The sequence below is a fragment of the Poromitra crassiceps genome, assembly GCF_964638095.1.
Source record: "Poromitra crassiceps genome assembly, chromosome: 1".
Classification (NCBI taxonomy): Eukaryota; Metazoa; Chordata; class Actinopteri; order Beryciformes; family Melamphaidae; genus Poromitra; species Poromitra crassiceps.
In genome coordinates this window covers 119166745-119191646 of record NC_139623.1, presented here as the reverse complement: position 1 = coordinate 119191646, position 24902 = coordinate 119166745, and the positions used below count along the sequence as shown (strand labels likewise).

Sequence of the window (24902 nt, the reverse complement as noted above, 5' to 3'; positions counted from 1 at the left end):
AATTACATGGGTTACTACATCTGAAGCTGCCATATCTACGGCGTCTATGGGCTGATGTTACAACGGGGATGGGGGAAAGACACATGGGTAGAAGAGTAGGTAGTTAGTAAAAGAGATGTAACACAAAGCCCTATTATCTGGCCTACCCTTGATGGACTCCCACAATATACTTGGAAACTCAGAATGGAGAAGCTGTTCATCTGAATATATAACTCTGTCTTGTTTATGTTTGAGCGTTTTGTAGCTTGTTTGTTGATTTGTTTGTATTGTTGAACTTGAATGATTTGTGTCTTGTAAGCCCAGACGGGCTGGGCACCTTGAATATGGTGCATGACACAGAAATAAAAATGTATCTATCTATCTATCTATACTCCCTTGTCTTCGTGCCCAGAGGCTTCGTGCCGCTTACCGCTGCCGCTTTAGACTGACTATGCAAATAAATACTCTTTCAACAGGGGCTCTGAGCTCCGCCCACACAATCACTCCCTCGTTCACAAGGGCTGCTCACCTGATGTCAGCTGAGAGCAATTAATAGCTTTAAACGACTCTTAAGTTTCACTCTATGATTTCCAGACAGAGAAAATCTACTAGCCTACACAACTCCCCACTGCTTTACAGACAGAGAAAATCTAGCCTAAAACTACTCACCCACTGTTTCTTGAAGAAAGTGTAGTCAACAGACAGCTATCAGAATCAGAATCAGAAAGACTTTAATGATCCCCGGGGGGAAATTGGGACAAGTTACAGTAGCTCGCTCACAGAACACACATAGCATAAAATAAACAGTAGTACGGTAAATGCAATATTAAGCAAATAAGCAGAAGAACACAACATACAGTAGCATAGAATAACAGTAGTAAATGCGATAGAAGCAAAAAATAAATAGAATGTCTAAGTAGCAAAATACAAAATACGTAGAGTAAGTATAAATTCCGTGTCAATTATCATTATTGCACCCTGGACTTATATTAAGTCCGCTTGCCCTATACATTACACGTGGCTCAGCCAGGCACAGTTAACCTATCGGCTGGCTCAGTCTCAGGGAGACTGAGCGTCTCCGAGGTGCTCTTTTAAGAGAGGCATTAAATAGACCAATGGCCACAGGCAGGAATGATTTCCTGTGCCTCTCCGTATTGCATCTAGGTGGAATCAGTCTCTCACTGAACGTACTCCTGTGTTTGACTAGCACGCCGTGGAGTGGGTGCGAGTCATTGTTCATGATGGAGCGTAGCCTGGACAACGTTCTCTTCTCTGACACTGCAGTCAGAGAGCCCAGATCCAGCCCCACAATGTCCCTGGCCTTACGGATCAGTTTGTTGAGTCTGTTGGCATCCGCTGCCTTCAGCCTGCTGCCTCAGCACACAATAGCATACAGGAAGGCACTAGCCACTACCGACTCATAGAACATCCTCAGCATGGTCCGGCAGACGTTGAAGGACCTCAGCCTTCTCAGAAAGTAGAGAAGAGTGCATGTAGAGTGCATCAGAGTTCTTAGCCCAGTCTAGTTTATTGTCAATGTACACTCCAAGATACTTGTAATCCTCCACTATGTCGACACTGACCCCGTGGATTGAAACAGGGGTCACCGGAGCCTTGACCCTCCTCAGGTCCACCACCAGCTCCTTTGTCTTTGACACGTTGAGCTGCAGGTGGTTCTGCTCACACCATGTGACAAAGTTGGCCACCACATCCCGATACTCATCGTCGTCGCCATCTTTGATACATCCCACTATCGCAGAGTCGTCAGAGAACTTCTGAAGGTGGCAAGACTCTGTCTGGTAGGTGAAGTCCGTGGTGTAGATGGTGAAGAAGAAGGGAGAGAAGACCGTCCCCTGTGGTGCTCCCGTATTGCTGACCACTCTGTCTGACACACAGTTCTGCAGGTGCACATACTGTGGTCTGCCAGACAGGTAGTCCACAATCCAGGCCACCAGGGGGGCATCCACTCGCATCGCCGTCAGCTTCTCACCCAGTAGAGCCGGCCTGATGGTGTTGAAAGCACTGGAGAAGTCGAAGAACATGACTCTCACAGTGCTGGCCGGGTTGTCAAGGTGGGCGTAGGCGCGGTTGGTCAGGTAGATGACAGCGTCCTCCACTCCCAGTCGGGGCTGGTAGGCGAACTGGAGGGGGTCAATATATATCACACAGGAGAAGCTTCTTGGCAGACAAGCAAAATGTGAACTGCAAAGTTGTCTCTCCTGCAAGGTTATATGGAGGGGCTCTGAGCTCCGCCCACACAATCACTCCCTCGTTCACAAGGGCTGCTCACCTGATGTCAGCTGAGAGCAATTAATAGCTTTAAACGACTCTTAAGTTTCACTCTATGATTTCCAGACAGAGAAAATCTACTAGCCTACACAACTCCCCACTGCTTTACAGACAGAGAAAATCTAGCCTAAAACTACTCACCCACTGTTTCTTGAAGAAAGTGTAGTCAACAGACAGCTATATCACACAGGAGAAGCTTCTTGGCAGACAAGCAAAAGTCTCTCTCTCTGTCTGTCCGTCCGTCTGTCTGTCTGTCTGTCTCTGTCTGTCTGACTCTGTCTGTCTGTTTGTCTGTCTCTGTCTGTCTCTCTGTCTGTCTGTCTGAACAGTATGTCTGTCTGTCTGTATGTCAACAGTGTTGTGAACAACTCAAGAACAATACATGATAGAAATGTCATACTTACACCGCAGGTCAACCCCTATAGAGCAGATGAGCTGATTCGATTTGGTAGCACCTTGCTGCGTAAATGTCCATAGTAATGAGGAGAAACAGATTTTCTTGAAACTTCTGTAACCCCTCAGTGCTTGTATAAAAGTAATTTTATCGGTTATGTGAAAATAAGTATGTTGACATAAGAATATTTGCTAATTAATGGATTAATCTGTTTAATTCATTATGTTATTTATACATAAATAATGTATAAATATGCCTGCACGTACCGTGTCGATTCAGTTCAGCAGCCTTTTTTAATTTTATTATCATTATTTTTTTATTGATAGCCTATTATAGGAATTATTCCATCAGTGCGACCAAACACATCATGAGATCATTATTATTCATTGAGCCTAAATGGTCTAAATACGCCTACGGATTTTGGAAATTTAGATAGATTACACATTACTTCCACTCGCAAAAAAGACATGCAGGTTTTATTGAGTTTATTGAGAGGGTGAATTGAACTGCTGTATCATAATACGTGGAGGCAGAAACCGCTCTTCAAAGAAATGACTGATAAAAGCAGTAACTTTAGACAGTCATTCGGGAACAGGCTGATAATATCCAATGCGGATTTTGATTCTGACATACAGTAAAGGTAAAGCTTCACGATTTGCCCTTTCAATGAATGAGGAAATACAGTCTGGCGCTGTAAAAGCTGGAGCAGTCCATATTGCATTGTGATTGGCTAGCTGTTAAAAACCACGCCTCTTTTGTCAGCACGGGCTCCTGTGCACTAGCATTTTCATGTGCACACACTCTCGAGTTGAAAACCAGAGTTGTGGTATCGTTCCGCTGGATTGAAATTATCTGGTTAAGCCAAACCAGATCAAGGGACAGATCCCGGATCTGCTTATCCTACATTCGTGGTACAGTATGGCCCTCTGGACCTGCCACGTCATGTAAACAGGTCCTGGGTTGGACCTGGACCTGCCCTGTCATATAAACAGGTCCTCAGCTGGACCTGGCCTCCTGCACATCGCCCTCCTCAAATGCATGCGGGTGATATTCTCCACACTAGGGCTGGGCAGTATATCCATATTATTTCGATATTGTGATATGAGACTAGATATGGTCTTAGGTTTTTTGAATATGGTAATATGGTGACATGGCATAAATGTTGTCTTTTCATGGATTTAAAGGCTGCATTACAGTAAAGTGATCCCATTTTTTTACTCACCAGACTGCTCTAGCTGTTCTATTATTTGCCTTTACCCGCTTAGTCATTATATCCACATTATTTATTATTGTGTATCAAAAATCTCATTGTGTAAATATTTTATGAAAGCACCATACCTGTAGTCATCACTACAATATTGTCTCAATATCGATATTGAGGTATTGGGTCACAAATATTGCGATATTTGATTTGTTCCATATCGTCAACCGTCCAGCCCTACTGTACTCCACCCACCTTCTAACAGTTTGATGGCAGGTTTTCTGTGCAGGTTAATTGACTGTGTGGAATTTACTGGCATTGTCTCAAAGTGTGACTGTGACTCTGGTGCTCGGTCAAAGCCACCTTCTGCATAAACACAGACATTGGCACATTGCAGTTGTTGGCACCTGATTTGCTTCACAAACACAGCTCATTCGTTGAGTAGATGAATATTTTACACATTGAAACTGTAGGCAAGTGCATAACTCAAATGAGGAATTGCAGGGACAAAAGTCCTACTGAAAAACATTTTTTTTTCTTTTCTTTTTTATGTTTTTGCGTAAATCACTTGACATAGAGAATTCAGTTCTTATATGGTATAACCCATCCACCATCACACAGATTTAGATAGTTGTTTACATTATATAAAAACAACACAAAGACAGAACAGTAAACAGAAAAAAAGGAAAATATATTACAACAAACAAAAATGTTAATAGAAAAAAAAATATATATACCACGTGATCAGATCTTATATCTCACAGTACCTGCGTTATGTTATCAGAACGGTAGAACCTCATTTACGGTAGTCTTCAGACCTTTCAGTTAGCTTCAAAAAGTGACGCCACACCTCAATGAAGACATCTTCTCTTCCCATAACTCTATAAGTTATGGGAAGGGTTATAAAGTGGCTTTTAAACATGAAGTCTGGATCATGTCTGGATAGCCAGAGCAGGATATTTTCCGGTTTTACCTTTCTGGACATGAGGAGTCTGTGTTTAGAAACAGCTGGAAATGGTCAGTATTCTCTCTGCCAGTGGGCAGGGGGAGGGGGTGCGGTAGCATGTATCGATAACAAGAAATGTGATAGGAAACAGCCTTAGCGAATCTGTAACCAAACTCCATTAGAAAACATGCCGTTTTAACAGAGGGTCCATTCCAACCATTCAGGCAATAACGAGGGGTGACATTGTGCCAAAAATGAGCGCTTGCCTTGTTACATAAAGCCGCCCAGTCAAAATAGTGGTCGCACCGTCGTCAATCACTGTGGGTGATTTATTTTACAAGTGGCATTCAAGTCATATCTGACTATTTTTAAATTTATTTCTCCCCACAAAAGTTAGGCTAGGCCTATGTCTCGATATAGGCTGTCAGTCAGTCAGCTCCTCTCCTCTCTCCGCAGCTGTGGACGCTCACAGTCACACAACACTGCCTGCCTCAAATGGCTGCCTCACACAATAGACTTGGCTGCATCCAACTCGAGAAAACGTCTCAGAAGAGACTAACGTTAGCGACAAATCTGGAGACTTTTTCTGACATGGGAATGATGGGATTATTCAGTAGGAGAGAATGAATGTCCGCACACCGGTTAAGCTCCCATAATTTAATAATTGAATAAGCGCAACGTTTCGACCCCACACGGGTCTTCTTCAGGCAATCAATCAGTTGATTGATCGGCTAGGGTCTTCTTCAGGCAATCAATCAACTGATTGATTGCCTGAAGAAGACCCGTGTGGGGTCGAAACGTTGCGCTTATTCAATTATTAAATTATGGGAGCTTAACCGGTGTGCGGACATTCATTCTCTCCTACTGAATATCACGCCTTTTGCCCTGCACCTGGATGAAGGTGGGATGTGCACAGGCCTACTTTTGAAATGATGGGATTATTACCAGCAAGCAGCAGTAAAAGCAGGCAATGACGATAGCTGGGTATAAGTCCCGCTAGCATCGATGCTAAATTAGCAAAGTAGCCTACAGCAAGAGCGCAGCTGAAGCTAATTAATATGGACGTTAACATCCATATTAATATATAGCCATGTGCTTGCGCGATGACATCATGTATTGGTGATGTCAAAGGGTGGCGATTGACGATCTGACTGAGGTCAAGATCGCGCAACTCTAGTAGGCTATCATCTCTCTTGTTGCATTTGTAAACTGGCAGATGGGGGATTCAACTTTTAGTTGTTTACTCACCTAATTTGGCTCTCTTCCAAATAATCCAGCCACGTAACTAACGCTACGTCCATTCATGAAAATAATGATGGGACATTAATGGTTTGTAAAGTGCCACCACGCGCCCACTCACATACCAGCTAGATCAGGGGTGTCAGACTCATATTAGGTAGAGGGCCGGATTTGTTCAACTGAGACCTCACGGGGGCCGGATTTTTTTTTTACTAAAATCAATTCGACTCATTTACCCATTTACTTCACAAAAGAAATACTGCTCTTTCCATTTCTCTTGAAACTGCCTGCATTCCGTGTCAACCTTTCTCTTTTTCGACAGCATCTTGTTCAGGGGCGGACTGGGATCATAATTCAGGCCGGGCATTAGATACCAAGCAGGCCAGGCCGATACGGGCCGACGCGCGTGCCGGCGTCCGAAAAATTTGGGCCGTTTAAAGCTCAATTTGGGCCGTTTGAAGCCAGATTTGGGCCGTTTGAAGCCCAATTTGGGTCGTTTAAAGCCAGATTTGGGCCGTTTGAAGCCCAATTTGGGCCGTTTGAAGCCCAATTTGGGCCAAGTCCAATTTTTTTCAATGAGATGCACCCACTTTAACCCTGAATAAAGTAATAAAACCACTAGTAAACCAGTAGGCGGCGCCTGGCCTGCTGTTCAGTGAGTGGCCTGACTGCTGGCACAATTTTTTTTTATTTATTTTTTTGCAGGCCAGGCCAGGCCAGGCCACCGGGCATTTGCCCGACATGCCCGATTATGCAGTCCGCGGTAGGTAGCTGAATGCGCGATTCAATTCCAGCGTGGCATCATGTCGGCTTTGTTTACACCTGATGACCTACTGACATACTTCCTTGTAGTGCAGGTTAATTAACTTATGAATGAACTCTTAGCTTGCTTATTAGCCACACGTAGTTCATGATAATGGGGTGCGAATTTAATAATAATAATAATTTAATTTTCTTTTTTTTTTTTCTTCTTTTTTTTTTTTATATTCCAAAACATCTCGCGGGCCGGATGAAACCTGCCCGCGGGCCGTATCCGGCCCGCGGGCCGTATCTCTGACATCCCTGAGCTAGATGATCTGGATCATGAGCTGCCAGAGTTAAACAGCAGCTGCTTTTGCTCTAATGCGGATCCTATACAGGGGACCGAGATGAATATGATACGGACTCGCGGGAGTGCGCGTAGGCCGGCTAATTGTTGTTTAACATGCAGGCCAACCGGCTAGGAGCTGGTTATAATACGGATTCCACTGCATGTTAAGAAGTGGCTTAAGTTACCCTTACATATGATGCTGTGCGGCACATTAGTTCCAACCATTCCTTACTGAAAAACATTCTAAATGTATTTAGAGAGAGTACAGAATGATCACTACAGAATAAAATTTGCCTAAACACAGCCAAGATTTCACAAAATATATGTCGGTGTTTTTCACATATTTTGCCCCTCACCCTCTTTCAGGTATTGATGAACAGGGCTTGTACAGAATCGTCGGTGTCAACTCCAGAGTACAAAAACTACTGAGCCTCGCTATGGGTAAACACAAACAAAACACACGCACGCATGCATTGCACACGCACGCATGCACGCACACACACACACACACACACACACACACACACACACACACACACACACACACACACACACACACACACACACACACACACACTGGTGAAAAGTGAAAACATATGTCTATTTGAGTGGATCTCTGTGGTATTTCCATGGCGACCTTCAGTTTGAGGGAAATAAAGAAATCTAAAATGGAGATCCGAGGGAAAGAAACAGGAAGGAGTGGGGTGGAAACAATAGATAAGAGAGAATTCAAGACAGAAGCTAGAACAGACAGAGCACCATGCTTAGATGAAAGAGTATCTACTGTAACTATCTGTGTATCTCTGTTTTTCTCCACCCTTGTGTCTGTGTCAAACATATATACTGTATATTGTATATATATATATATATATATATATATATATATATATATATATATATACACATATATACATATATTTCTTTTTTTCTCCACCAGATCCGAAGACATGTGCTGACGTGGAGCTGGACAGCACAGAGTGGGAGATTAAGACTATCACCAGTGCTATCAAGCACTACCTCAGGTCTGTGCTGGGAAGAGTGCGCACACATGTCAAAAGTAGAGCAACAAATCCTTAAATAAAAGTCACTATCTGTGCTGGAAGGAGTAGTGAGCCTTAAGTCAAAGTAGAAATACCCTGATAGAGCAGTACTGAGAGTAAACGTTTCCTATTAAAGATACCACCGCGGAGATCCGGGTTCGATTCCCAGCAGCGGTACTTCCGGCTTGGTCAGCCGTTCCTGCAGGCAAAATTGGCCATGTCTCTGCAGGTGGGAAGCTGGTGGGGTATGAGTCCTGGTCGCTGCACTAGCACCTCCTCTGGTCGGTTGGGGTGCCTGTTTGGGGCGGGGGGGAACTGGGGAAAATAGCGTGATCCTCCCGCGCGCTACGTCCTACCGGTGAAACTCCTCGCTCTCAGGTGAAAAGAAGCGGCTGACTGCACATGTATCAGAGGAAGCATGTGCTACTCTACAACTCTCCCCAGATCACATGTGTCAGAGGAAGCATGTGCTACTCTACAACTCTCTCCAGATCACATGTATCAGAGGAAGCATGTGCTACTCTACAACTCTCCCCAGATCACATGTATCAGAGGAAGCATGTGCTACTCTACAACTCTCCCCAGATCACATGTGTCAGAGGAAGCATGTGCTACTCTACAACTCTCCCCAGATCACATGTGTCAGAGGAAGCATGTGCTACTCTACAACTCTCCCCAGATCACATGTGTCAGAGGAAGCATGTGCTACTCTACAACTCTCCCCAGATCACATGTGTCAGAGGAAGCATGTGCTACTCTACAACTCTCCCCAGATCACATGTGTCAGAGGAAGCATGTGCTACTCTACAACTCTCCCCAGATCACATGTATCAGAGGAAGCATGTGCTACTCTACAACTCTCCCCAGATCACATGTGTCAGAGGAAGCATGTGCTACTCTACAACTCTCCCCAGATCACATGTGTCAGAGGAAGCATGTGCTACTCTACAACTCTCCCCAGATCACATGTATCAGAGGAAGCATGTGCTACTCTACAACTCTCCCCAGATCACATGTGTCAGAGGAAGCATGTGCTACTCTACAACTCTCCCCAGATCACATGTGTCAGAGGAAGCATGTGCTACTCTACAACTCTCCCCACATCGGCAGAGGGGGATGGAGCAATGACCGAGACAGCAGGGGAAATGGGAGAAAACTGGGAACTGAGCCTCAAGTCAAAGTAGAAATACCCTGATAGCAGTACTGAGAGTAAACATTTCTCATTAAGTGCCATAAAATGAGTTCGTAGTTAAATAGTATAATTATTCATTATGGAATAGTTGTATTTCAGTGCTTGGGAGCATCTGGTCTTAACCTTTAAGATTTGTGTGAAATAGGTTGACTGATCGTTTTGTGCCTTTGAATCCCTCCTGGGCCTGGCATACTTTGCTGGCTTCAAACTGTTAAAATTGCAGCAATTTGCAGCGCTTGAATGAAATCACACTAGTTGCTTTCAGCCTCAGGTAGAGAACAACCTAATGAACCACTCATTTTCTCCTTTCACTCATTGCTGGTGAAGCTTGTGGCCGTTTGGACTGACCGCCTGAAGACTAGAGGGTAGATGCGTGGATGGATGGATGGATGTTGTCAGGCCAGGGATTGGAGGTTGAAGAGAGAGAGAGGCAGAGGGGGGAAAAGAGAGAGGGGGAGGGGGGAGAGACGCATGGAGTAGAGGAAAGGAGGAGCGGTGGGCTAACTGTGCTCAATCTACCTGAATAAACCTGCATTGTGCACAACTTGTTCAGCATGAGTAACACACACACACAGACACAGATACACACTGACACAGACAGACACACACACACACACACACACACACACACAGCCTCGGGACCTGAGCTCAGGCCTCATTGATAGCCAGTGAGAGCCATTCGCCGCCTCACGGTGCTGTGATAAACTGATCTCCAGCTGTGTGCTCGCATGGTGGGAAGAGAGAGAGGGGGGGGGGGGGGGATAAGGCACTTGTTTTAGAATCCTTGTTGCATGCATGCCCATCCAAACTACCGTATTGATTTATTGATTTTTTTTTTTGTCTTGAAAGCAGCCACGGCCTTTAACTCTCATTTTGCAAGCGGACATTCTCCAGCTGACATCTGTGTCTCCTCTGTTTGCAGAGTGCTGCCTGCTCCTCTCATGACATACCAGTATCAGAGGAGCTTCATCAAGGCTGCCAGTGAGTATTCTTATGGGTCCAACCCTCATGTTTTTGTAAGGATTATTATTATTATTCTGTTTCACGCCATAACACTAAATGGGCCATACCTCATTAACCATTCATCTAATCAAGCCAACATTTGAAACACATGTTGAGAAGTGTTGCGTGGACGGGGCATGGTTTCTTTAATCACCATACCTTATTAGTAAACAGCCCAAAAACTATGTTACAGTATATCTATCATGTTGAAACTGAGCGTAGCCTACGTGCTTCTGGCCGGCCTTCCTGCCGCTGACATCCGTCCGCTTCAGCTCATTCAGAACGCTGCAGCCCGTCTGGTATTCAACCAACCCAAATTCTCTCATGTCACTCCCCTCTTCTGTGACCTTCACTGGCTTCCAATCTCAGCACGCATTAAATTCAAAACACTGGTTCTGGCCTACAGGGCAGTACACCTGACAGCCCCCCTGTACTTACAATCTATGGTCAGGCTCCAAATCTCTCACCGTTCCCCCCGCTCCTCCACCAGTGCAGGACGCCTCGCCCCTCCTCCGCTACAGGGGCTCAAAAGTCGCTCATCCCGTTCGCGACTCTTCTCGTCCCTGGCACCTCAATGGTGGAACGAGCTTCCACCTTCGGTCAGGACGGCCGAATCACTGCCGATCTTTCGGAAAAGACTAAAGACACAACTTTTCAGGCTCCATCTGGACCCTTCTTGAAACTAACTTCTTTCTCTCTCTCGCTCTCTAAAAATAATAATAATAATAAAAATAAAAAAATAACCTAAACTAAACTTTACCACTATTCCTTCAGAAGTTGTAGTTGTCATAGACTGTGTTGCATAGTTGATTGCTCTATTGCTGACAAAACTGTGTTACTCTAAGTCGCTTTGGATAAAAGCGTCTGCCAAATAACATAACGTAACGTAATGTAACGTAACGTTACCTACAGCAAATGGAAATGACAATATGATATGTTTAAGATAGTTTGATCAGTCTTGAACAAACTAAATACAAGCGATGTGTGGTGATGACTGGCAAGATGACATCTAAAGCCATGTGTACATTATTCAATTACTACCTTTACATGCACACAATATTCCGGTTTTTGCCCATATTTCCGAAAAAGACAATATTCCGACTAAATGAGTAATCCACTAATATTCCCGTTTACATGCAGCCGTAGCTCGCCCTTCCACATGGGGGAAGAGAGAGAGATGCAGGTAGAATCAGTGGAGTTTTGTTCTGTTCAGAACAAACAGAGGAGCCCTGACTGTATTCTTACCAGCATCATCTGGTCCATTTCAGGAGCTTGCTGTTGAAAAGTTTGGGGTTGCGATATCCAAGTTTTTCATATTAAACGTAGGCTACGTTGTTAGGCCAGAGTTATAAGAGTTGCGTCATCTTCCGTGTTTCTCATCTCCCGATCAGAAATGTGGACTTTCCTTTTTGCATGTGAGAGATGATGGATTATATGATTATATCGCCTCTTCTAGCACTTCTAGCACACCTCAGCTGACCGCGGCGCAAACAGGCAAGACTCGAGTCTGACTCGAGTCCAAGTCATGTGACTCGAGTATACACCTCTGCTACATGATAAATAAAAAGTTTTTTGAGCTGTGGATCATGCAAAGCTACTCTAGTGGAGTCCCAGAATAAAAAAATAATGAAATATAGAACTAGGAATTGGCATAATAGTTCCCCTTTAAGAGATTAATTTAAAGCATTTCTCCTTTATTGGATAGGTTATGGTGGAGATTGAAAATGGCGTGTGTCTAAGCTCATGATTCAGTATCAAACCAGTGAAGTCAAATACACGGGCCGCCCACTGAGATAGCAGGCTGCCCGCTGTACCACCGGGGCGTGGCTCTCATTCGCTCGGGCAGTCCGGCCCCCCTGCTGCGCCGCTTTGTGTCATGTGTCACACACAGCATGTGGTGACCGGGTCTGTCCAGGCAACCAGAATATTTATACAATATTTATGTGATTTTTAAAACGCCTGCTGACTCGCTCTGAGAGTCAACACCTAATAAAGGACACATAATAAAAGCTTTGCATGAACTGTGACTCAGGTCAAATAGTTGGAAATAATTGTTAGGATTTGTTTTACCCATATGGGTGGAGTATATTGGATTAGGACAATTTATTAAATTTACAAAAAAGTATAGTCAGCTGAGTTTAAAGATACATTCTTGTGTTTGCCTGAAGTCACCAAACGCTAGGGGTGGGGGGGTGGGGTGGGGGAATCAATACAGCATAGTATCGCAATATTTTGTGGGCAATGTATCGTATCCTATCGAATGCCAACTATCGTGATATTTTATTATACAAAATGTCAAGTACATGCAACATTTATGACAGGCTTTTATGACAGTGTTGGTCAGTCTGTCTGCTTGGCAATCCCATTTTGCTGCACTAAAAATGATTGAAGTGAGATGAACAGACTGGAAACTTTATCTCATTACAAAAAACAGATGTTGACAAAGTTTTTTCCTTTGGGGACATCATTTGCAGTTAAGGTAATAAATCACAATATATCGCAATATCGCAATACTCAATATATCGCAATACTAGCATATTGCAATATCACAATACTATCGTATCGTGACTTAAGTATCATGATAATATCGTATCATTGGGCATCTGGTAATTCCCACCCCTACCAAGCACACTGCATTGATGCAGTGTGTTTCATATTGTACTCATCTGGCAGCTAAATAGTTGAAAACCAGCACCGGGCGATATTGACAAAATCAAATACCACAATATTTGAAAGCGAATACCTGGATATCCATCATGTGCTGATTTATCATATCAAGCACCCCTAATGTAGTCCACCTTGATGAGATTCCACTATCTGTATTGTAGGTGGATAACAGTGCAGCTATGATCCAAACAGTCATACTTCTACATTCTCTAAATAATCTAATTGTTTAATTAGCTGGGGAGAAATGCTGGTCTATATTTGGTCTGGCCTGATCCAGTTTAGTCTGCTCTTATCTCATCTGGCCAGTCTTTGTCTGGCCTAGTTTGATCTGCCCTTGTATTATCTCGTCCAGTCTATTCTAGACTTTCCTGAACAGCCCTGTTTCATCTCGTTATACGCCTTATGTGGAATAATAAGATGCTTGAAATAAGAAATTCTGACTTCGACAAAGCAATTTTGTACTTGTCAGTGCTGATCAAACAGCTTTTAATTCTGTCCTCACAGTCTGTGCCTGATGGAGTTTAGTGCAGTCTGGTCGAGTCTGGAGAGTGTCCTCACAGTCTGTGTCTGATGGAGTTTAGTCTAGTCTGGTCCAGTCTGGAGGGTGTCCTCACAGTCTTTGTCTGATGGAGTTTAGTCTAGTCTGGTCCAGTCTGGAGGGTGTCCTCACAGTCTGTGCCTGATGGAGTTTAGTCTAGTCTGGTCCAGTCTGGAGGGTGTCCTCACAGTCTGTGTCTGATGGAGTTTAGTGTAGTCTGGTCCAGTCTGGCCTGGTATCTCGCAGTCTGTGTCTGATGGAGTTTAGTCTAGTCTGGTCCAGTCTGGCCTGGTATCTCACAGTCTGTGTCTGATGGAGTTTAGTCTAGTCTGGTGCAGTCTGGCCTGGTATCTCACAGTCTGTGTCTGATGGAGTTTAGTGTAGTCTGGTGCAGTCTGGCCTGGTATCTCACAGTCTGTGTCTGATGGAGTTTAGTCTAGTCTGGTCCAGTCTGGCCTGGTATCTCACAGTCTGTGTCTGATGGAGTTTAGTGTAGTCTGGTGCAGTCTGGCCTGGTATCTCACAGTCTGTGTCTGATGGAGTTTAGTCTACAGTAGTCTGGTCCAGTCTGGCCTGGTATCTCACAGTCTGTGTCTGATGGAGTTTAGTCTAGTCTGGTCCAGTCTGGCCTGGTATCTCACAGTCTGTGTCTGATGGAGTTTAGTCTAGTCTGGTGCAGTCTGGCCTGGTATCTCACAGTCTGTGTCTGATGGAGTTTAGTCTAGTCTGGTCCAGTCTGGCCTGGTATCTCACAGTCTGTGTCTGATGGAGTTTAGTCTAGTCTGGTCCAGTCTGGCCTGGTATCTCACAGTCTGTGTCTGATGGAGTTTAGTCTAGTCTGGTCCAGTCTGGAGGGTGTCCTCACAGTCTGTGTCTGATGGAGTTTAGTCTAGTCTGGTCCAGTCTGGCCTGGTATCTCACAGTCTGTGTCTGATGGAGTTTAGTCTAGTCTGGTGCAGTCTGGCCTGGTATCTCACAGTCTGTGTCTGATGGAGTTTAGTCTAGTCTGGTCCAGTCTGGCCTGGTATCTCACAGTCTGTGTCTGATGGAGTTTAGTCTAGTCTGGTCCAGTCTGGCCTGGTATCTCACAGTCTGTGCCTGATGGAGTTTAGTCTAGTCTGGTCCAGTCTGGCCTGGTATCTCACAGTCTGTGTCTGATGGAGTTTAGTCTAGTCTGGTGCAGTCTGGCCTGGTATCTCACAGTCTGTGTCTGATGGAGTTTAGTCTAGTCTGGTCCAGTCTGGCCTGGTATCTCACAGTCTGTGTCTGATGGAGTTTAGTCTAGTCTGGTGCAGTCTGGCCTGGTATCTCACAGTCTGTGTCTGATGGAGTTTAGTCTAGTCTGGTCCAGTCTGGCCTGGTATCTCACAGTCTGTGTCTGATGGAGTTTAGTCTAGTCTGGTCCAGTCTGGCCTGGTATCTCACAGTCTGTGTCTGATGGAGTTTAGTCTAGTCTGGTCCAGTCTGGCCTGGTATCTCACAGTCTGTGTCTGATGGAGTTTAGTCTAGTCTGGTGCAGTCTGGCCTGGTATCTCACAGTCTGTGTCTGATGGAGTTTAGTCTAGTCTGGTCCAGTCTGGCCTGGTATCTCACAGTCTGTGTCTGATGGAGTTTAGTCTAGTCTGGTGCAGTCTGGCCTGGTATCTCACAGTCTGTGTCTGATGGAGTTTAGTCTAGTCTGGTCCAGTCTGGAGGGTGTCCTCACAGTCTGTGTCTGATGGAGTTTAGTCTAGTCTGGTCCAGTCTGGCCTGGTATCTCACAGTCTGTGTCTGATGGAGTTTGGGTTGGGATGGGTTAAATGCAGAGGACAAATTTCACCGGCCACCGTCAGCATGTGTGTGTTGTGGCCCTCCGTGCATGTGTTGATGTGTAATCGTGTGACAATAAAGACGGGCTTGTCCGTCTGAAATCGTGTTTTTTATGTATCTACCGGTCCTTGGCACAAAAAAGGTTGGGAACCCCTGGTTTAACTGACCTGGCAACCCCTATGGCTGCTGGGTTCTACACGCTTGCTTGACACTGATAGGGCTACAAACGAGCGTCATCATCGTCACGTTTGTTGGTTTTAAATATTCCTCTAAATATGGCTAAAAGTCCAAAAAACGTCAATTCGGGCAACACCGAGAGTCCCCTCCTTACAGCACCCCCTACTTAAAAGTACTTCCAGCGTACTTCCAGGGACTTCGCGGAGGCAACCATCCTCGGCTTCGCCTCGGACGGTTCACGCCTCCACGTCGTCCCTTAAAAAGTGATAATGGACACCTCGTCGTGCATTAACCATTACTTATTGGACAGACATGTAACTAACTTTGCAGTCTGAGCCATGTGCTGTAACACAGTGCAGTTTCTATTTTTCTGGTGTTTCTTTTTTACATGTTTGGGAGAGGCAAATGTCTCAAAATGTTTTATCTTTTTGTAAAGATAATTTTATTTCAAATTGTTTTATTTATTTAGTTTTAATATATTTTAAATTGTAACATATTTCATGTATTTTAGTCTGTGATATGTGAAACCGTGGTATTTTTGTCCAAGGTTATCATACCGTCAAAAACTCATGCCGGCCCATCACCATTTGTTTATTAATATCGCAATCACAATCGCAAATCACAATATTGTCCACCATAATCGCTAATCGCACCTTTCCCCCAAATTGTGCAGCACTAATATGTAGTAGCGTGAAAGCTGGGAGAGCGTGAGACGAGAGAGACAAACGTTACATGGTTTTTGTCTGTCGTGCATTGAAACTAACGTAACAAGTCTTTTTTGAAAATGTAAGTAGTAGAAAGTACAGATATTTGTGTTGAAATGTAGGGAGTAAAATTTTAAAGTTGTCAGAAAAATAAATACTCAGTAAAGTACAGATACCTGAAAATCCTACTTAAGTACAATAACAAAGTATTTGTACATGCACTTCGTTACTTCCCATCTCTGAGGCTCTACAGTGAGGGCAACTGAAGAGGAAATAGGATGACGTGTGTGTGTGTGTGTGTGTGTTTATGTGTGCGCGCGCACGTGTGCGCATGCCTGCATGCACGTGTGTGTGTGTGTGTGTAGTTCTGTATTTTATCCAAAGCAGTTATTAGCAGCACTGGGATGTTATGAGGACAGCGTCCTCAGCTGAACTCTCTTCTCAGCCGTCTCTCCCTCTCTCCTCCCCCATCTCCTCCTCCCCTCTCGGACTCCTCCTCCACCAGCTTACTGTACTCGTCCCATCTCGTGCAGCTCCTGTCTGGGTTTGGCACACAGCCACGGGGGAGGAGAGGGGTGAGAGAGAGAGAGAGAGAGAGAGAAGGCAGTGGGGGGAGTGCCACCTGGATTTTGAATCCAGCTTGAGGCATGCACCAGCATGCTTACTTACCATCCCCTCCTTCCCCTCATCTTCTCCTGTATGAATTGGCTGCATTCCTTCAACTTTACATCTGGGCTTAATTTTTCAGCTTTGCGACGTGAACCTTTGATAATTTGCTGAAATGCTAGGTCAAATATTATTGATTTCAAATATTACTGTCAAGGCATTATGCTTTATTAACTAACATACGAGAGAGAGAGAGAGAGAGAGAGAGAGAGATAGAGAAAGATAGGGCGAGAGAGAGAGAGAGAGAGAGAGAGAGAGAGAGAGAGAGAATGACAGAATGACATGTGACAAAGACCAGGGGCTGGATTCCAATGGCTGACATTAGCCGTTTTCAGACCGGAGGAACTTTTTCATAGTTCTAAGAACAGATGGATGAACTATCTCCTTTTTGTTGGAACTGCGAACCGTATTTCTTAGAATGCTGTTTAGAGAGACTTCTGTTGAGCTTCTACTTCAGAGTAGGCACTCTCCCAGCACAAGAGCAACCTTTAGTGGTCCGGAAGGTTACATTGATTGGTTGAATACCCCAAGCATTAACTTGGGCCATTTTTTGAGGTTACAATAGAGTATCTAGCACCTTTGGTACATTAGACACAATCCATTAGTTTGCTAATGTGGAAAAACACAAGCATCTCAGCATCCGTGCAACTGAGCAGGAAACGGATGACACCAATGAAATCAATGTGACTTGTACTTGCAAGTGTTTCATTCACTCAGGGCATTTTGAGAGATCATCAAAAAAGGTAGAAGCTATTAGTGGTTATGCTAACAGCTAATTGCAGCATGCTAACAGCTAATTGCTAATAGCTAATAGCAAAAAAACAACAACAACTACGCTGTGTAGTGGCTCCCACCCACGGCTCATAGTAAACTTTCTTGATACTTTTGATCTGTCTCAACATGTTTCAGGGCCTACTCACAACCGAGGCCATACCCTGGATTTAGTTATTACTAGGGGCTTCAAGTCCTCTTCTGTGTTGACTATTGATGTTGCGTTGTCTGACCATCTTTGCATCTTTTTTGAAATGGAAATCTCCCCTGAGATCATTAACACGTTAACTGCCAACGACGTACTGATACGTCAAGCAGAATCCAACCGTTGACTGCCAGCGACGTATGGATACGTCAAAAAAAACGTTTTTTTTTTTTTTGACGGTGGGGCGTTGATCAATCCCTTTTACGTCTCCTGTACAATTATTGGAGGTATTGAATGTGTATAATCTATTTTACCGACCCACTAAGTGTTGACAGTGCTCCCCCAGACGAGCGAAATCAAAGAAAAAGGGAGCAAGCCATTCAAGGAAATGGCGAGGCGATTTTACAGTATTACATTCTCATGAAAATGGTTGGGGGAAAACGCTCTCGTTTTCGCACTGATTGCTGGCGATGCGGGATTGCAAATTTACATAATACATTACAGGTGGAACACACTTTGAAACACGCAGCATAAATATGACCAGAATCGCAAAAGCTTCTCTCAACCAAAACTCCCAAGAAGCGAGCGAGTCCATGCCGACTTCCTCAAACAGCAGCCTGCAGACAGGCACAGGAGAGCAGCAAAAGCACTGAGACTGTGACGGCCGCGGCAGCCAAGAAGAGGGAGGAGTTGAAGCAACTCTGCCTCTCGCTCTCTCCCTCTCTCTCTCTCTCTCTCTCTCGCTCTCTCTCTCTCCCTCCCTCCCTCTCTCTCTCTCTCTCTCTCTCTCTCCCTCTCCCCCTCTCACTAGGATTAAACCTAGTGCGTCTCCCTCCCGAGAGGGAGGGAGAGAGAGAGAGAGGGAGGGAGAGCGAGAGGGAGGGAGAGAGAGAGAGAGAGAGAGAGAGAGGGAGGGAGAGCGAGGGGAAGGGAGAGAGAGAGAGAGAGAGAGAGAGCGAGAGGGGGAGGGAGAGAGAGAGAGAGAGAGAGCCAAAAATGAATGGTTAAAGTGACAGCTCTATCGAATTTCACAAAAAGCCGTTTATCTCTGAATATTTTTTCTCATGCTAAAACCATGCTGTATTCAACTGATAATGCTTACATAACTACTAACTCTACAAACTAACTCTTTTAGACAGAGAAAGTACACATTCTATTAGTACTTTTGAGATATTGTATGTTCACAAACTCCAAGCAGAAAATAATCCTCGGCGCTTGTAAAATGAGCCACAATCCTCAAAAAACGGCTTGGCAGAAGCTACCGACAGCAAGAAAAAAACGGCTGGCAGTCAATGTGTTAATAGGTCACAAACCGTTAAAAGACGAGACATTAATGCAGGCACCAGCGCGCTGTTTATGGAGACATTTTCTTTATCTCCTCCCACATCAGCTTCTGTCAATGACATTCTCGATAACTTCAATTCAACAATTCTGAATGCTATTGATAGTGTGGCGCCTGTTAGGTTAAAAATGCTGTCTGGCAAGATTAAAGCACCCTGGCGAAATTCTGCATCCGTTAGATGCTAAAAGAAAGATTGCAGGAAAGCTGAGCGTAAATGGCGGAAAACTAATCTTCACATTCACTATGATATTTACAAAGAAAGCCTTCACTCCTACAACCTCAAACTGAAAAGGTCGAGACAATCGTTCTTTTCCGATATAATTAACAAAAATGTGAACAATGCACGCACTCTATTTGCCACAGTTGATAGACTGACTAACCCGCCTCTCTGTGTAGCACCTGAGTTCCTCTCTACTGTCAAATGTAATGAGTTTGCTGCCTTTTTTATGGATACAATTATTAATATCAGGCAGGCTATTAGTGGCTCCACACCAATAAATGCTGTGACATCATCCTACCTGCAGATCCCTAGTTCGATAAATGTGTCCCAGTTCAGCGTTATCGACCACGACATCTTAGAGGAAACTGTGCAAGGCCTTAAATCATCTTTGTGCTGTCTCGATACCCTTCCAACAAGCTTTTTTAAAAGCGTTTATAACTGTCTGTCATCGGACCTATTGCAAATAGTTAATAGCTCCCTTTTGACCGGCACTTTTCCTGAGTCCCTGAAAACTGCAGTTATTAAACCCCTACTAAAAAAGCGTAGCCTTGATGCATCGGTAATCAGTAACTACAGACCAATATCTAATCTCCCCTTTATAGCCAAAATAATTGAAAAGGTTGTTTACCTACAACTCAATAGATTCCTAACCTTAAATGATCTCCTAGATAATCAGGCTTTCGCCCCATCACAGCACAGAAACCGCGCTTACTAATGTCATAAATGACATCAGAATGAACACAGACTCAGGCAAAAATTTGATTCTAGTGCTACTGGATCTTAGCGCTGCATTTGACACTGTTGACCACTCAATTTTATTGGACAGACTGGAAAACTGGGTTGGGCTATTGGGTACGGTCCTCCAGTGGTTCAAGTCCTATCTTCAAGACAGGAAGTACTTCGTCTCCATTGGCAATTACACATCTGACCTAACTAGGATGACTTGTGGGGTGCCTTAAGGATCCATTATGGGGCCCGTTCTCTTCAACCTTTATATGCTCCCTCTAGGCCTAATTATGCAAAAAAACAAAGTAGCCTATCATAACTACGCAGACGACACTCAGTTGTATATAACTCTTTCCTCAGCTGACTCCTCAGCTGACTATGCCCCCATAGAATCATTGTACCAGTGCATTGATCAAATAAATAACTGGATGTGCCAGAATTTCCTACAGCTAAACAAAGACAAAACAGAGGTGATCGTCTTTGGCCCCAAAGAACAAAAGCTTAAAATCACTGTACGCCTTGAGTCTCGATCCCTGAAGCCTAAGGATCAAGTCAAAAATCTTGGCGTTATTATTGATTCCGATCTCAACTTTAAAGCCCCATTCAGTAAGTTTTCCAAGTTTTGCTATTGGAGAAACTGCGCCCTCTGCGTGCAATAGTATCGATAACGATATCGCCGTTCAAAGTCAACAAAACACAGCGCCAGAAAGCTCTATGTACATGTTGTGACATCGGGTACTCACCACGTGATGAAATAATAATCCATAGTTCCGTGAAACATCATTTTCGTAGCAAATCCGAATAGAGTTACTTCCTTGTTTTCATGAAGACAGCGCTTCCGCTGTACAGCGCATGCGCGCATCCTTTTCTTTTTTCTTTTTTATTGCCACGGGACGTGGCAGACAACCTGCTTAGTCCCAGGGCTGGCCAATGGAGGGCGGTGTGGGATAAATAAAGTTGAGAGTCTCCCTATTACAAGTCAATCTACCATGTCCTGTGACTAAAAAGCTCTTATATTACAGTAAAAATAGACTAAAGACTTTTATGTTTACCGTCGCTTTTAACTGCTGACAGCTACTATGCAAACCCAATGAGTCCTCTATAAGTTTTTAGCTTTTTTTGCAACTGCTGCGCCTGTTGCTTAAAGGATGGCTTTACTGATAATCAACCCACTTTGTATCATTAATAATCTCGGTAATAAGCACATGTGCAGTGTTTACCTCTCTCTGTGTTTTCCTCACGGAGATCTCCCATTTCCTCCTCTGCCAAAGCGCTCCTTCACAATGGAGCTGCAGAAGTTCTGCTGGAGATGCGGAATCTGCTCTGAGGGTGGCTGTTATTGTTTATTTTTATTTTTTAAGTATGCGCACATGCATGGAGAATTGCATTGAGAGCCTTAACGAGCCAGCTGGCAGGGGTGGAGTTTCTGCAGAAGGATTTTTCTCCATGACGAAAACACAGAGAGAAGGTAAACACTGCCCATGTGCTTATACCGAGATTATATAATACAAAGTGGGTTGGTTATCGGTAAAGCCATCCTTTAATGCACTTTTTATACTCTTTTTTAAAGTTTTGTTGTGATGCTTTTAAATATTCTCTTCTTTTCTTTTCTTTTCCTGTCAACCATTTTATGTGAAGCACTTTGAATTGCCTCTGTGTATGAAATGTGCTATACAAATAAACTTGACTTGACTTGACTTCTAGGCTTATATATTTCTGTCAAAAAGCTCCTCATCTGTGCTGATGGTCGATTTTCATCCAACTGCTCTCAGTCCGACGCAGCCGTCAAAGTACTGTAGCGTTAGACACGGAGTGCGGATATTATTTGCCACGAAATGTTATTAATTTATTCAGGTGAGCTCAACGTAAGGTTAGCGGACTTCTCCGAGCGTCAATTGCTGAGTTGAGCGTTGTTTACCATGGCAACGATTGAAGCTTCGAAGCGTGATTCTTTTTGGGTCAGCCCTACTCAGTATTGTCTCAGTCAATTCTCCCTCGGCGGCCTCATCTCCCTGTTCAACTAACTAAGCCACCAGGGCTTCTTTTAAAACAGTCTGTCAAAACAGGATGCCCACCAGTCACAGTCCAGATGAAACGCAGCAAGGAAGTCAGGAGAGGATGGACATCTGGGCCTGTATCATTACGTCATTTAGCAGACGCAAAGCGACTTACAATATCACATTTTGTCAACAGTACAGAAAACAACTATGCAACACAATCAATGACAGCTAAGATATTTTGATAGACTAGAGTAGCACCATGTAGGAAGTAGTTTGAGAAGGAATAAGTAACATGTAGCTAGTAAGTTTGAGAAGGAATCTTTTTTTTTTTTTTTTCATTCAGCTTGAATCAGCTCTTACTCCCACTGAATCTTGTTAACCAAGGACAGACAGTTGGGAGTAGTGATGCGCGGGCCACAGTTATAACCGCGCTGACCGCGGATATCCCGCCCCGCTGGCGGGCCGGATCATAAAAATAAACATTCTGATTAATAGCGGATGGGTTGCGGGCGGTTGAAACCATGTATCATTAATGAGGAAAAATAATATTAATTACGTTCTCTAGTCTATGAACATATTTTAAGCTACATTTTTCGTCAGGCACATTCTTAGTCGCCTATTGTAGATCCCCCAAAGGACCCACGGCCGTAAACCAAACAATAGCCATGTGCTAGCTAGGCTCCACTTTTCGTCCATATATGGTCAATGATGTCACCCTCAAACAGGAGTCTCCGCTGAAGATGTGTTTGAAGAGAAGATGCGTTCGCATTTTCCCATACAATGAGGCAATCAAGTAAACTAAACTTAAAGCTATAGCGTTAGCCAAGTAAACTACATGAGGGCAAGTGGTGGACTGGACATAATACAGCATGGAAGTTTATTTGGAGTCTTGGACTGCAGCGATCGCCCCAACGGCAGCAGAAGCCGTAAGTTCGCTCCTTTTATAGCGTTTTCTAGCGTTTATAGCGTCAGGTGCATGGCGGGCGCGGATCTATAAATAGTATGAAATAATTTGCGCGGATTTATGGCGGGCGGACGGTTCATGCATACGCGCGGATTAGGATGGCATAAAAGCTCATCCGCGCATCTCTAGTTGGATGACTGATCAATTCCAATTCAACCGAGGAATTTGAATTTGAATAAAAAAAAAATACATGAAACTAAATTGGAATTTCAGGTTTCAAAGTATATTTAATTTAATTCAGTGGAATTCTGTAAAACCTGTGATAAGGGTCAAGATTCAAGATGCCCTCATCCTGCCTTCCTGGCAACAAGCATCACTGTTTTCTCCTAACCAAGAACCACTTGGAATTTGAGTGAATTTGGGAGGGAATAGATTCAATAGAAATGTACTCATTATTTTGTTATTATATATATATTTTATAATAATTCCATCTGTCCATTATTTCTACATCTCCACCCCTCTGTCTCCTCCCCACAGCTATTCTGTCTTTTCCTTCTCACCTGTCATAAAGGGTTGAGACAGTTAAAAGTCAGGTAAAGTCAAACAACCTGCGAGAAGTGAAGATAGAGGAGACTTGTCGCATCTCCCTGTCCTGCTGTTTGTCACATCTCCCTGTCCTGCTGTTTGTCCCATTCACTAAATGACAAGGGATGGTTGATTATCCATCACTGCGAGGTTATCCTGCCTTACCTGCCCTGACCACCAGGTGGGGCTTTAAGGCTTGGTGTGGTCTTGGCAGGAGAAGAGAAGTGAGAGTGTGGTTGGGTGGGTGGGTGGGTGTGCGGGGTGGGTGAGTGTGTGTTTGTGTTTTGCTAGTGTTGTCATGTGGATAAAGGTATAGATTTATAAAATATGTATATGAAAATAAATGTCTATGTGTTTGTGTGCATGCGCTGTGTGTGTGCATACATAATACATACTGTGTGTGTGTGTGTGTGTGTGTGTGTGTGTGTGTGTGCGCGCGCACGCTTTGTGTGTGCATACATAATACATACTGTGTGTGTGTGTGCACGCTGTGTGTGTGTGTGCATACATAATACATACAGTACTGTGTGTGTGTGTGTGTGTGTGCATACATAATACATACTGTGTGTGGGTGGATATGTGCTTTTGCTAACATGCCTTTGATTGCAAAAGCATGTAGTGCATATAGTGAATTTTGGATGAAGTGAGAACCCTGACTCTTTACTGTCACGTTGGTCACTGCATTATAGTCTTACAGCTGTCTCCATGGTCTCTGTGTGTCTTACAGCTGTCTCCATGGTCTCTGTGTGTCTTACAGCTGTCTCCATGGTCTCTGTGTGTCTTGCAGCTGTCTCCATGGTCTCTGTGTGTCTTACAGCTGTCTCCATGGTCTCTGTGTGTCTTGCAGCTGTCTCCATGGTCTCTGTGTGTCTTACAGCTGTCTCCATGGTCTCTGTGTGTCTTACAGCTGTCTCCATGGTCTCTGTGTGTCTTACAGCTGTCTCCATGGTCTCTGTGTGTCTTACAGCTGTCTCCATGGTCTCTGTGTGTCTTACAGCTGTCTCCATGGTCTCTGTGTGTCTTACAGCTGTCTCCATGGTCTCTGTGTGTCTTACAGCTGTCTCCATGGTCTCTGTGTGTCTTACAGCTGTCTCCATGGTCTCTGTGTGTCTTGCAGCTGTCTCCATGGTCTCTGTGTGTCTTGCAGCTGTCTCCATGGTCTCTGTGTGTCTTACAGCTGTCTCCATGGTCTCTGTGTGTCTTGCAGCTGTCTCCATGGTCTCTGTGTGTCTTACAGCTGTCTCCATGGTCTCTGTGTGTCTTACAGCTGTCTCCA

At 44.2% G+C, this 24902-nt stretch overlaps 1 protein-coding gene across 1 annotated transcript in view; it reads left to right on the top strand.

Moving 5' to 3' along the window:
- LOC310785637 (rho GTPase-activating protein 26-like) overlaps window positions 1–24902 on the top strand; it is a gene marked incomplete at its 5' end in the record, with an annotated part of 276223 nt that overhangs the window by 174502 nt on the left and 76819 nt on the right. Inside the window, 3 exons of the mRNA XM_083646781.1 lie at window positions 7505–7579; window positions 8076–8160; window positions 10293–10351. Coding sequence (XP_083502907.1) covers window positions 7505–7579; window positions 8076–8160; window positions 10293–10351 — 219 coding nt within the window. The remainder of the gene's footprint in view (window positions 1–7504; window positions 7580–8075; window positions 8161–10292; window positions 10352–24902) is intronic.